This window comes from Montipora capricornis, chromosome 14 (genome assembly GCF_036669925.1).
Source record: "Montipora capricornis isolate CH-2021 chromosome 14, ASM3666992v2, whole genome shotgun sequence".
Classification (NCBI taxonomy): domain Eukaryota; kingdom Metazoa; phylum Cnidaria; class Anthozoa; order Scleractinia; family Acroporidae; genus Montipora; species Montipora capricornis.
Window position 1 is genome coordinate 15,474,259 of NC_090896.1, and position 12,500 is coordinate 15,486,758.

Here is a 12,500-nt window from a genome sequence, read left to right on the forward strand (position 1 = left end):
ACCGTAACACCAACCCAATCTCGACCCCAGAGCTCTTCGTTTGTCTGAGGGAGAGAAGACCTCTGGGGATCCCTGAAAAAAGTGCCCTCTCATTGGTTTTCGTGAAGAACAAGCAAAAGCGTCTCTAATTGGTGCATTCATGTTAGCACCAGGTGTAGGCAGTCGCCTTAAGGTTCAAATAGCCAATTTGTGGCTATAAGAACCCTACGGCAAATATTCTCCTACATCCTATGGAGACGTTTTGTCGGTTCTCTTAGAACACTTTCGCCAATTTTTCCTTCTCTTCATAATGGTAATCGTGTCGTTGAGATTGCTTTGGATCAGGATACTACCGTGTCTGGTGGGCTCGCACGCCCGTCTACTACGTCATATGTCGTAAAACCGCTCTGTTTTCCCTCTCTCTGGCTTGCGCCGGCGCTGTCATCAGTCTGGTCACATGGCTCTGGGGTGCAGGCTGGCTTTACCCAGATGCAGAGGTCCTGACTTCCAGTGTACGAGTAACTGAGGATGACAGCAGTCCTGATCATATTCCTCCTCCCAATTAGACGCTCCATGAGCGTACACTAAGTACCGTGACGTGTTACTCAAAAATCAGAAGGGACTGAGTTGGCTGGCATTGAACTGTAGTGTTCCAGGCAATTTTTTCAAGCCAGGGATCATGAAGACCGTTTAAGGGGTCACCCAGAAGTCGTGCCAGCAGAGTCCCCTTGGCTCACAGGTTAATACGACAAAACAAATCTTTTTCTGAGGTTAAAAACCTGGCTACCAGCCTAATAATAATTTGTCAGAACGAAAAAATCCTGTCATCTTCATAAAAAATTGGCACGCTTGAGTACGTGTGGTAGTGCAGTAACACAGGGCCTTATTCCATATTGTCAACTGTCTTCCAGGAGATTCAAGTTGTCTTTGCGTAATATGTAGCTCTAATAGCGGTTTTGCACGGCAGCCATGTTGCATGGCAAGAACATTGAAAATGTTTTGCGTAAGAAAGAACATTTCTTCCCATAGGAAAAAAAGTCTATTGTTCCTGCCATCTGCCGTGCAAAGCCTCTGTAGTACACGATATTGTTTTGGTATTGTATATCATTGTAGTTCCATGGTAGAAGTCTTAGGTGAATAGCCCCCTGAGAAGACATGTGGTTACTAGCAAATTACTAAACCCAGAAAGATTGAAGAAAATAAAAGAGAATCGAAAAACATTGGCTTCTAGGCTGACATGATGATCATTTTCAGGTTCCCTCAAAACTTCTTTGCACCACAAGTTTAAACGTGCACTCTGAGCGTCCGACAGCTTTGTAATACAAAAGTTCACTGAACTTACCCCTTGTCCGGCGCGGTTAGTGTCTGGATGTGTGACCTGAATAATATACCACTTTGTAACGCTCAAAAATACTAAGTATGGTACAGATTTTGTTAGCTTGCTTTATGCAAGACAAATATTGATGCAAAAGTAAATAAATATTGATACACAGTTTTTGGTAAGAGCAGGAGGAAGTTTTCAGGACGGTCGATCGCCAATAAAATTTTGCCATCAGCAAGAAAATTTACGACATGAATGGTAATGGTAATGATAATGAATTCATATTGCGCTTTTTGTATTAACATATTCAAATGCGCTTTACAAGCAAGGGATCTATGGGAAAGATCGGACATCAGCATATATAGGCGCCGCTGGCAGGCGCTATCGGTCCATTAGCGAACTCACCCAGCACATGAATGAATGAAATGAGGCCTAACCACAACACCGGGAGCTCCATGCCCTACTCTTTACGAATAGTTTGTGGGTTCTTTTACGTCCCACTGGGTTGTGAACATTAAAGGGTTGTGAGACGGGGCCTACGGTTTATAGTCCTTATCCGAGAAGACTTGAAAGTTTGCAGATGTAATTAAAAAGGCAGCACTTTCTCCTCAGTTATTTTAAGACCCTGAGTGTTGGTCCGGCCGGAGTCGAACTCAGGACCTCCCGCATGGCAGCCCGATGAAAACAACATTAATTTTGAAGCCAAATATAAAAAGTTACCATCAGTGAAAAACATTTTTTCAGATTTTTGCTAAGTTGAATTTTGTTATTGTACTTTTGGCTGCACAAGTAAATCGCAAAATCGAAAGTGGCAACGAATTCAGCGGGCGCCTTGATCAAGTTACTGCTGCGTGTTTACTCGCAAAACAGCGAAGCATCTGTGTCAAATGATGAACAATAAAGAATATTACTTACTCATTTTCCGACTGGGATTACCATACTGACAACCCAGTAATTATTTATTTTGTTGAAATTCAAGCACGCTTCCAACAGACCTGCTTACTTGCCTCGACAAAGGAGTGACTTAAAGATATCACCATCAAATATCAAAAGAGCATCGACGAGAACGAATTAACTCCAGAAGTTCAAGTAAGATAGTTTCTGACCATGGGCACAAACCAAAACACGCTGAAGAAGTCAGAAGAACGAGGGAAACAATTTAAGAAAACATGAGATATTTCATTGATACAGGGCACAATGTAACAGGCGTTCAAAAACAAAATGAACTCGTCCCGGGTCAAACCTTTAAAACCAGAAGATCACTCGCTTCTACCGCAAATAAAAATATCGGTCGAGCCTAGGTCACATTCACATTACTGCTGAGAAAATCAACACCAAGAAACTAAAAACATTATTTTCGCGACCAAATATTTTCTTGGAAGAAAACGTATCACACAGCAGTATAGAGATTCAAATGTAAAGCCTCATAGGGCAAAAATCATTGCTAAATGAATCCTACAGGAACCGCCTAAAAGTGGCGTCCATTCAACTATGTACTCAAGAGAGCAAAATTATGACAAAGGCAACAGAAACCAGACCACGTACAAAGGAGCCGTGTAGACCTGTCAACCCTTTTAAACACAACACTTAGCACTGTGATGCATTCAAGGCGTTCGATTCCTTCAATGTTTGTTAAATCCATAAAAAAAAATTCCATTTGATTTCAGTGTTGTATATAATACCAAGTTATTACCATATTAGAAAAAAGCCGCTCACTTGATATCAAACGGCGAAAAATGAAATTGTTGTCGAAGACCATTACTCGTCGCTTTGAAGATTCCAGATATTTATTTTTCACCGCTTGTCTTGTTTATCCAATTGGCTTTCCATTCTTGAGCTCCATAAGGGTACATTTTAGTTTAAAGATGCACTAAAACGCCATTCGCGTTACAATGACTTTCGACGCCATTGCAGGTTAATTGAATGTTCTCCTTTGTGCACCAGGGAAATCTACGCATTACCCCAGACCCTAGATCAAACCTAACAAAATACGCACAGAAGACTCTATGCACAAACACACCACTTAGCAGGGGAGTGACAGGCAAGACTTTTACCGACGCGGGAAATAAAACGACGAAATATTACTCATTTTCCGCCTGGGATTACCATACTGGCAACCCAGTAATTAGGCCTCTTTTGAGGACTCCGAGGGAGTCGAAGAGAAACTTTTAGAGTTGATGTCTGAGGATGGGGTGGTTGTTGCGTCGGCTGTTACTCCTTCCCCTCTCTCGTCCTGCTGTTTCTGATATTTCCGTCCCTGATGTTCCTGTTCCGTCTTTTGTTCCTGTCGCTGTTTCCGTCACTGATGTTCTTACTTCGTGTGATTCTCCTTCTTCTGTTCCTGATGTTCCTTTTCCTGTTGCTGTCTTTGGTGTATCTTCTGATATTCCTTCTTCTGCTGTCCCTACATCGCCTATTGCTTCGTCTGCTGTTACTTCTGATCGGGAATCTTCTTTGTGTACTGTTCCTGTTTTAAGGTCTCCGGTTGGTACTCATCGTGGTAAGATTGATCCATGTCTTCTTTCTGCTCTATGTGAACTGTCTCGGTTTGATGTCGTTTGCATGTCTTGCAATCAAGTTGCTGCTTTTGTTTGGGATAGCGAAGAATGGTTTGAGTGCTGATTCTCATGAGTATATGACTCATTCTGTTTATTGGGTTCAGCGTAGGTTTTGTAGGAAGCTGTAATCTGATGTTCCTGTCAAGAAAGCTACGAAGCGAGCTCCAGCTAAAGTGTCAGAGATCGAGGGTCCGCCTGCATGAAGAACGACCCGCCCGAGTCCTGTGCCTTCCAAGCGATCTTTGATGTCTTTTTCTTGTAACTGTTTTGGAATTTTTGTTTTAGTTTGAGTTATTTGCTGTATTTATTTCTGATTACGATGACTGCGAATGGGTGCTTTTTTTGTCTTGTGAATAAGGGAGTGTGTATTTTTCACAAAAAAAGCGGTTAATGGCTGCCAATTACCGATTGAATTGGTTGGGCGTATGTGTGATGTGTTGGCCACACCGGATAGTGTTACGGTGTGTTCACCTTGCTTTTTATGTTTTTTTTTCGATTTTAGGCAAGAAATCAGCAAGATTCGTCAGAAGTATTTTCTCGTGTCAACTGTTGAAGCAATCATATCATCTTCACCTTCGCTAGCAGTTTTTTTATCCGTTCTGTGTCTGGTGCTGGACAGTTGGGAACTTACTCCAGAAAACGCGTTTATCCTGCTTTCCTTTATGAAGCTGTTGAAATTTCATCTTTCGGTTAAATTGGGAAATGGCCTCCAAATAGCGTATGAAGCTATAGTGTCACTCCGTAGGATAGAGGAGTTTTTACTATTAAACGAGTTGAATCCGTCCCAAGAGGGTTTTTACAATTCCAAGAGTTCGTCAGAGGGCGATACCACATTGAACAGTAATCACCATTCAAGAAACACTTTTGGAAGAAAGAAGAAACTTTTCTCTTCTGAAAGCAAAAGGCTAGACGGAGAAACAGCCAAAATTATTCCTGCAGTTAAAGATATGGAGCTGGTGATATTCCCTGAAGATGCTGAAGACGCTTTACTCGTTTCAAATCTAACTTACAACATAAATGAAGGAGAGAAAAACTTTATCCTCTACGATGTTAGTTTCGTGTCAAGTAGAAATACACTTACCGTTGTTTGTGGTCGTGTCGGGAGTGGAAAATCTACCCTCCTCTCTGCGATTGCAGGGGAGGTTAAACCGTCTAGTGGAACTGTACACTTCCCAGGAACGCTCGCGTATGTTACCCAAGTACCGTGGGTGTTCTCTGGAACTATCAAGGAAAACATTTTGTTTAGTGAGCCTGACGACTTTGACTGGTATTCAACTGTTGTCGAAGCTTGCGCCCTGAAAGAAGATATTGAGCTATTTCCCGACAAACATGAGACGATTGTGGGTGAGAGAGGAGTTGTCCTAAGTGGTGGACAGAAGGCTCGTGTAAGTCTGGCTCGAGCTGTTTATTCCTGTGCTGATGTTTACGTCCTTGACGACCCACTTAGCGCTGTTGACCCAAACGTGGGTGATCAGATATTTAAGAAATGCATCCTTGGCGTGCTTGGTGACAAAATTCGAGTTTTAGTGTCTCATGATCCCAGATATTCGGAAGAAGCAGATGAAATAATCTTTTTGGACAATGGTCGAGTACTGGAAAAGAGGAGACCACAACAAGATGGACCAAAGCATAAAGGGAGCATCATTTCAGATTCTTCCCTCGACCGATATCAGGCCGAGCCAGATCCACTTGTTAATCAGTCATCTCCTGACAAATCAAGGGGGATGGAGATTCCCGCCGAGGATCGCAGGATTGGAAATGTGTCTTTTCCGCTTTACTGGGACTATTTCACAAGCGGAATACATCCAGTTCTTGTTGTTATGTTGATTGCTTTGTTTATTCTCATTCAACGTAAGTTATTTTTATTTTACCTGGATTTTATTTCATGCCTTAATTTAACTGTCAGAAGGCTTGGGATGGAAAGTTATGCAGGGGGCACCCAACGAATCTGTTCCTCACATTATCTGTTCCCCAGAGGAATCTTGCTGGCTGGCAAAAATACAGGTGTTTCCATGAGCTGGCTGGGAAATTTTGTTATTGATAGAGGTTTTGCCTGGGAATTACTGACTTTTTCTAGCATTTCAACCCGAGCTGGCTGTAGAAACTCTGAAGACTGAGAACGACTAAAAAAAAAAAAAAAAAAGAACCCCTTCCCTCTCCCAGAGAGTAGCCACAAACATACGACGGCTGGTCAGAGTGATTGCGCTTGCGGAAAAAACCTCTTTTGTCCCGGTTTTGTCGCTTTTGGATCGAGGGATTTGAAAGCGCGCGGAATTCCTGGCTGGGAAATAAATTTGATCAGCTGGCTGGGAAACCAACCAATTTTATCTAGCTGGCTGGGAAATTTCTTGTGTGTCTTGCTGGGAAAAAGGAACAGATAATGTTTTCCCAGCAACACTGAAAAACACCTGAAAATGCCTTAATAACATTTATTTTCATTAACTGGGGTATAATAATACATTTTACAACAAATTGGTCGTTGGGTGCCCCTGGTTATGGGAGGACGATTTCTTCTTCCTACATATTACTATGTTCTCCCAGCGTTATTTTCCAAACAGAGGGTATGCAAATAATATGTTGCCTGTAAAATTCATTCTCAGGTTGAATCCGTTTTAACCTAGGTTAAATTGGTGATCCTCATTTTATATTACCTAGGTTGAATATGCACAGTCACTGGTGAATTGTAGAAACATTTTGGAGCCTAAGTTAAGCCTAGAAAAAATTAGGGTCAGGTTAGGATTAGTTTGGTTATTATTTAGTTCTTATTAACCGAGCGAGAGGTCTGTATGGGAGAATCTTGACCGAGGTCGCCAGTACAGACCGAACGCAGTGAGGTCTGTACCAGCGACCGAGGTCAAGATTCTCCCATACAGACCGACCTAGCTCGGTTAATAATGTTTATTATATGGCCAAACAAGAACAATTTAATTCGTTTAATGTAAATGGTTTGTACTAACTGACATTTTGCTTGCGAGCGGCGATGAGTGGCGATGAGCTGAACTTAATTCTGTCAAAGTTTGCTTGTCATCCTCTCTTCTGTCATCATGCTGTTTGGCACTTCCATAAATAAATATTGCTAGAAGAAAATACTCAATATTTTTGCATTTTAGTTTGCATCTTTTCACTGCAAAACATTACCCGTCTAGATGCCGGTCTAGATGGGAAAATCTAGACCGCGGTCAATATCGATTTTAGCCAATCAAATACGTGAATTTCGTAGTTCCCAGTCCTCGTGAGACAGAGCCATATAATAAACACGGATATCACTTGACTTATTATACAAAAGTCCATATTGAAACTGTGTTGGGCTGAGCATGTTTCGTCGTTGTTGCGTAATGGTGAAAACACAGAACTACAGATCTGGAGGGTCCGAGTTCGAGTACCAGTGAGTGCATGGTACAGTTCTTACATCCCTTACTATGTTGTAATGTTGATAAGTGTACGAGTACAAAAACTGATAAGATGATATAGAACATTAAGAAGATGTGATGAGATGCGTAAGACGGGGAAGGTGGTGTTTTCAGTCCTTTTTGGGGGGTTAATAGCTGCTTTAATATTCAACCTAGGTAAAATGAGGATCACTAATTTAACCTAGGTAGAAACGGATTCAACCTGAGAACGGATCTTACCGGCAACATTAATACACAAAAAGTCATTTCCATTGCCAGTACAATTGGGAACACTTAATAAAACTAGTGAAAAACTATGAAAATGGACTTGTGAAAGTTCTTCAAATTTGTGCCAATAAAAATCCAAAAAAAAAAAAAAAAGAATCACATTTATGATAGATACAGATTTTTCAGGTAAAATCGGGTCTCAGGTTGAATCCGTCTTTTCCCCGGTTAAATTAGTGTTCCTCATTTTACCTTGGTTGAATATGCACTCAGATAAACTGAAGAAACTTTTTTTGGAGCCTAGTAAATTAAGCCTAGAGAAAAATTGGGTTCAGGTTAGGATTTGTTTTGGTTATTAGACCGGTATGGATATGATATCCTTTATAACTCTTTATACAAAAGTATAAGCGATGAAAAGAACTCTGTTGGGTGGAGCATTTTCGTCATCATGGTGTGGTGGTGAAGACACAGGACAGGACAATAGACCTGGAGGGTCCGAGGTCGAGTAGCTAGTACGGGTAAGTGCATCTTACAATTCAGTCTTTGTTCCCTTAGTATGTTTTAATGTTGAGCCGTGAATGGATTAGATAAGAAACATTAAGAAGATGTCTTGAGATGCGTAAGACAGAGCAAAGGAAGGTATAGGTGTTTTCAATCCTTTTTTTGGCAGTTGACAGCTGCAGATCACCAATTAAACATAAGTAAAAACGGATTCAACCTGAGGCGGGATTTGACCTGCAACACATATAAATGACTTAACCAAGATCATTTAAAAACTAAGCCATGCTGGGTGTTGTTTATATCGAGAGGGGCATATAAGGAATTGTACATGGAGGATACCTGATTTTTTTTCTACTCCGTTTTTTGTTTCCTTGATCTCTCTCAAGGGAAAGGTGCATTTCTTGCATAACTAGTCAACTTGGACTACAATAGATAAGTTGCGTATCTCATAGAGTGCTCCGTGCCTTATTTTGCGGTGCTAAAAGTGTCAACGATATACATTTGATCGTTGAGATGTGATCATGTTGTTATTTTGTTTTGTTTTTCTGCTTTTCAGCCGCTGTCATCTTTCCAGATGTATGGTTGTCTTATTTGTCGAAGAGAACTTTGGAACAGCAACAAAAGATGGATAATATGGTCATTTACGCCAGTGCGACTGCAGCATCACTTGTCCTCACAACTATCCGCCTGTTCCTCGTTTTCTTCGTATTGCTTAGATCCTCCCAGCGCTTGCATGATAGAATGGTGGAGGCCACGTTACACGCCCAACTTTCTTTTTTCGACACAAATCCAACTGGTAGAATATTAAACCGGTTTTCAAGGGATGTTGGGTGCATGGACGAACAGCTTCCGCAGACCTTCATCATGTGTATTCAAGACATCCTCTTTGCCATTTCGGCTGTACTCTTACCAGTCGTTGCAAATCCTTGGTTGTTATTTGTCTTCTTTCCCACAATAGTGGCATTTTCACTTTTTGGAAGATACTATCTTAAGACCTCTCGAGAGCTGAAGAGGTTAGAGTCGATTTGTCGGAGTCCTGTGTTTTCGCATTTTTCAGAGACCATGACTGGTTTGGACACCATTCGTACGAGAGGAATGGAGGCCAAGTTCATTGAACAGTTCTACAAGTGAGCATCTCCTCCGATTCCCATAAATACATATTTTGTTTCATAAATGCAGTCCATCATTTCAGTGTTGTTGAAGTTGAAGTGTAATCAGCAATTACAAGGACACATCTCTTCCCCTCTGTGCTTATGATTCTAAGGTGATAAGCTACAGGACGATTTGAGTGAGCTGTTCAAATGGTCCTGTATCTGGGGAATGGAATTTAATACCTCAAAATTTAAGGTGCTGAGCTCAGATGGCTCGTATCTAGTCGGTACTTGATAGGGATCACTTCCTTGGAGGAATTAGGTTAGAGCGTGTGAATGTAGAGAAAGATCTTGGCATCCTCGTTAGTCATAATTTGAGCTGGAATGGTGATATCGATTATGTTACATTTAAAGCTCAAAGAATGCTTAACTTACTTAATTGAAAATGTAGAGATCTACCCGACACTAAAACTAAGAAATTGCTTTCTATAACTTGGGTTATATCCCGTTTGGAGTATGCTAGTATAGCATGGTCTCCCTTTACTCAGAGAAATATTGACAAATTGGAACAAACTCAGCGGAGAGCAACTAGATTTATCATTGGAAGTGATCTTTCATAATATGAGGGCTTACAGGTTAAACTTACTACCTTTACGATATCGTGGAGAAGTACGTGATCTACTATATTTCTTTGAGTCTTAAGAATTTATGTCTTTAACCTATGTGTCGTTTCGCTCTTGCGGAAAGTCACTACGTGACATCAACTACCTGACACTCAATGTCCCTTTTAGAAGGACAGAAGTGTTTAAAAATTCGCACTTTATACGCACTTGTCATCTATGGAATAATTTATCTCCCTTAATATTAGGGAGTCAAATTCATTGTCAAGTTTTCGTGAGAATTTTCTTGTATTTTATTATAAGAAGTTTTGTGTTGGCCTGGTTTTCTTATAGTAATATTTTTAAGGAGTTACATTATCATTTATAGTATTTGTATAGTTTTTAATTTTACGTAATTGTATCTTACGGCGGCCCATAGTAGGGGATCTAGAATTCTGTTTTAGGCATCCATTAGAATGTAATGTATTTGGAACTCTTATTAAATTAATTAAATTACTCCAATCACACGTCAAGCACTGATTGCGGTATAACTTCATTCATTCATTTCAGGCATCAAGACTTGCACAACCAAGCATTTTACATGGTATTTGAAAGCACGCGTTGGTTTGGTCTTCGTGTTGATCTCCTTTGTGTTCCCTTTATAACATGTGTGGGTCTCGCTACGGTGGGATTCTCAATAGACCCAGGTAAGTAGATTGATAAAAAATGAAATTAGCAGCTGAGCGTGCGCGCGTAAGCCACACACGCAATTCTAAAAACTGCTTGTGTCAGCTCATGATTCAAAATGGGTCATCAGAAATAAACAAATATTGCTAATTTCGCTCACCTTTCTTCTAATTCCTAAACATATGGAATATAAATAGACGTCTCCTATTCACGAAAACTACGAAAATTGTAAACACATGGTTTAATGGTCACTTAAATCCGTTTGTGTTGGCCTGTAGCTTTACTCGCGCTTGCACTAGAATAAGCGGGTGATGCATGCGTAAATGCCGATCTTGTAGCCCAAATTTTTCCTGATTTTGCAACTTTACTCGCTTATATCTCTGCTTCCGGACGGTGAATTTTTTTCATTTTTTGCATGTTAGCTTAGATTAATTTAAAACGTTTGTATTTCAAATAAAAAAAAAATGCTGTAGGTGAAAAAAGAAATTAGCGACACATTTCAAAAAAACTTATTTTTCTGAAAAACTGCAGCTGACCTACAGATTTTGTTCAATTTTAAATATTTTAGAGATTATTTCCAACATTATCTGGTAACGCTGAATGGGAAGGTTTCACAGTCCCGTTTTTTTTAAAAAAGATAATATATCTTGATTTTAAGGCTCAAAGAAATTGCTTATATCGTTGCCACGGTAACATTATTTTGGAGCAAAATGTAATGTGAGAAATCTATGATGGGTACTTAATATCCATGGCAAATTTTGTCTTGATATGATTACCCTAACTGTATTTAAAAAAAGATTATGTTTATTTGTTTGAAAAAAGGAGAAACTATTTCGAGCCTCCTTAAATCTTTTGGATTTGGGAAAAAGGGAAAAGTTGTATTTAGTTCATGACAGCAACGGGGTCTCATTTATTTCTTCAACATTTGTCTCGGCATAGTGTAAATATCTGGATAAAAAATGGGAGTTAAAGGCACTTTACAGTACAAGCTTCACTTATCACTTGGACGTCTTACAAACTAACGTTTCTATAATTTTTGGGAGATTTTCTTAAAGTTTGCACCATGGCAAAGCACATAGTTTTGTTACAGAGAGCTCGCAAACAATTTTGGCCGAGAGAATTAGTTAGCGCCATTCGACAGATCGAGATAACGCTTTTGTCTCCATTTTAGCGATTGCTGGACTTTCCTTATCATATGTAATGGAGACTTTGGATTCTATACAGTATGCAGTTCGGCAGTTTTCGGACGTGGAGAACTTAATGACATCCGTGGAGCGGGTAATTACCTACACACAACTGGAGCCCGAGCCAGGATACAAAACAAAGGTTCTTCCACCCACTTGCTGGCCAGGTGATGGACATGTAGCGTTTAACGATGTCACTCTGACTTATTATGAGGGCGGACCCAAGGTCTTAAGGGATTTAAATTTTAGAATTCTGGGAAAATCCAAGATTGGAATTGTTGGGAGGACTGGGGCAGGCAAGTCATCTCTCGTTGCAGCTCTTCTACGCATGCCCGATGCTCAGGGTGACGTTATTGTCGACGGAGTGAGAATAAACGACATTAACCTCCAGGAGTCCAGACGATCTATTTCTGTTCTTAGCCAAGTTCCTGTTCTGTTCAGCGGATCACTGAGACGCAATATTGATCCCATGAACCGATATGAGGATGATCATTTATGGGCAGCACTTGAAGATGTGCAACTCAAATCGTTTGTAGCAAGCCTGAACGGAAAGCTGGAATTCGAGTTGCTAGAGAGGGGGGCTAATTTAAGTGTCGGGGAAAGACAACTCGTTTGTTTAGCACGCACTCTATTGCAGAATAATAGAATTGTCATTTTGGATGAGCCGACAGCCCATGTTGATCCAACAACAGAGACAACAGTCTGGAACACTGTGAACACCAAATTAAAGAACTGTACTGTAATAACTATTGCCCATCGGTTGGATACAATCAAAAATTGTGACATGATATTAGTTATGAGGGACGGGGGTGTAGCTGAATTTGGTACATTCGATTCACTTGTGGGTAGAGAGGGTGGTATTCTAGCTAACGTTGTGAAAACTGCCAAATGATAAAAGAAGGGAGTGATCGTGACTTAATCGTAAAATTAAAAAAGAATCCCAGTTCAACTTACAGAGATTCACAA

At 40.4% G+C, this 12,500-nt stretch overlaps 1 protein-coding gene across 1 annotated transcript in view; it reads left to right on the plus strand.

The window, feature by feature from the left end:
* LOC138032152 (ATP-binding cassette sub-family C member 4-like) overlaps positions 1-12,500 on the plus strand; it is an 18,621-nt gene that overhangs the window by 4,742 nt on the left and 1,379 nt on the right. The window contains exons 4-7 of the mRNA XM_068879759.1: positions 4,361-5,709; positions 8,530-9,100; positions 10,234-10,370; positions 11,522-12,500. The exon at positions 11,522-12,500 is cut by the window's right edge and continues 1,379 nt beyond it. Coding sequence (XP_068735860.1) covers positions 4,361-5,709; positions 8,530-9,100; positions 10,234-10,370; positions 11,522-12,426 — 2,962 coding nt within the window. The 3' untranslated portion in view covers positions 12,427-12,500. The remainder of the gene's footprint in view (positions 1-4,360; positions 5,710-8,529; positions 9,101-10,233; positions 10,371-11,521) is intronic.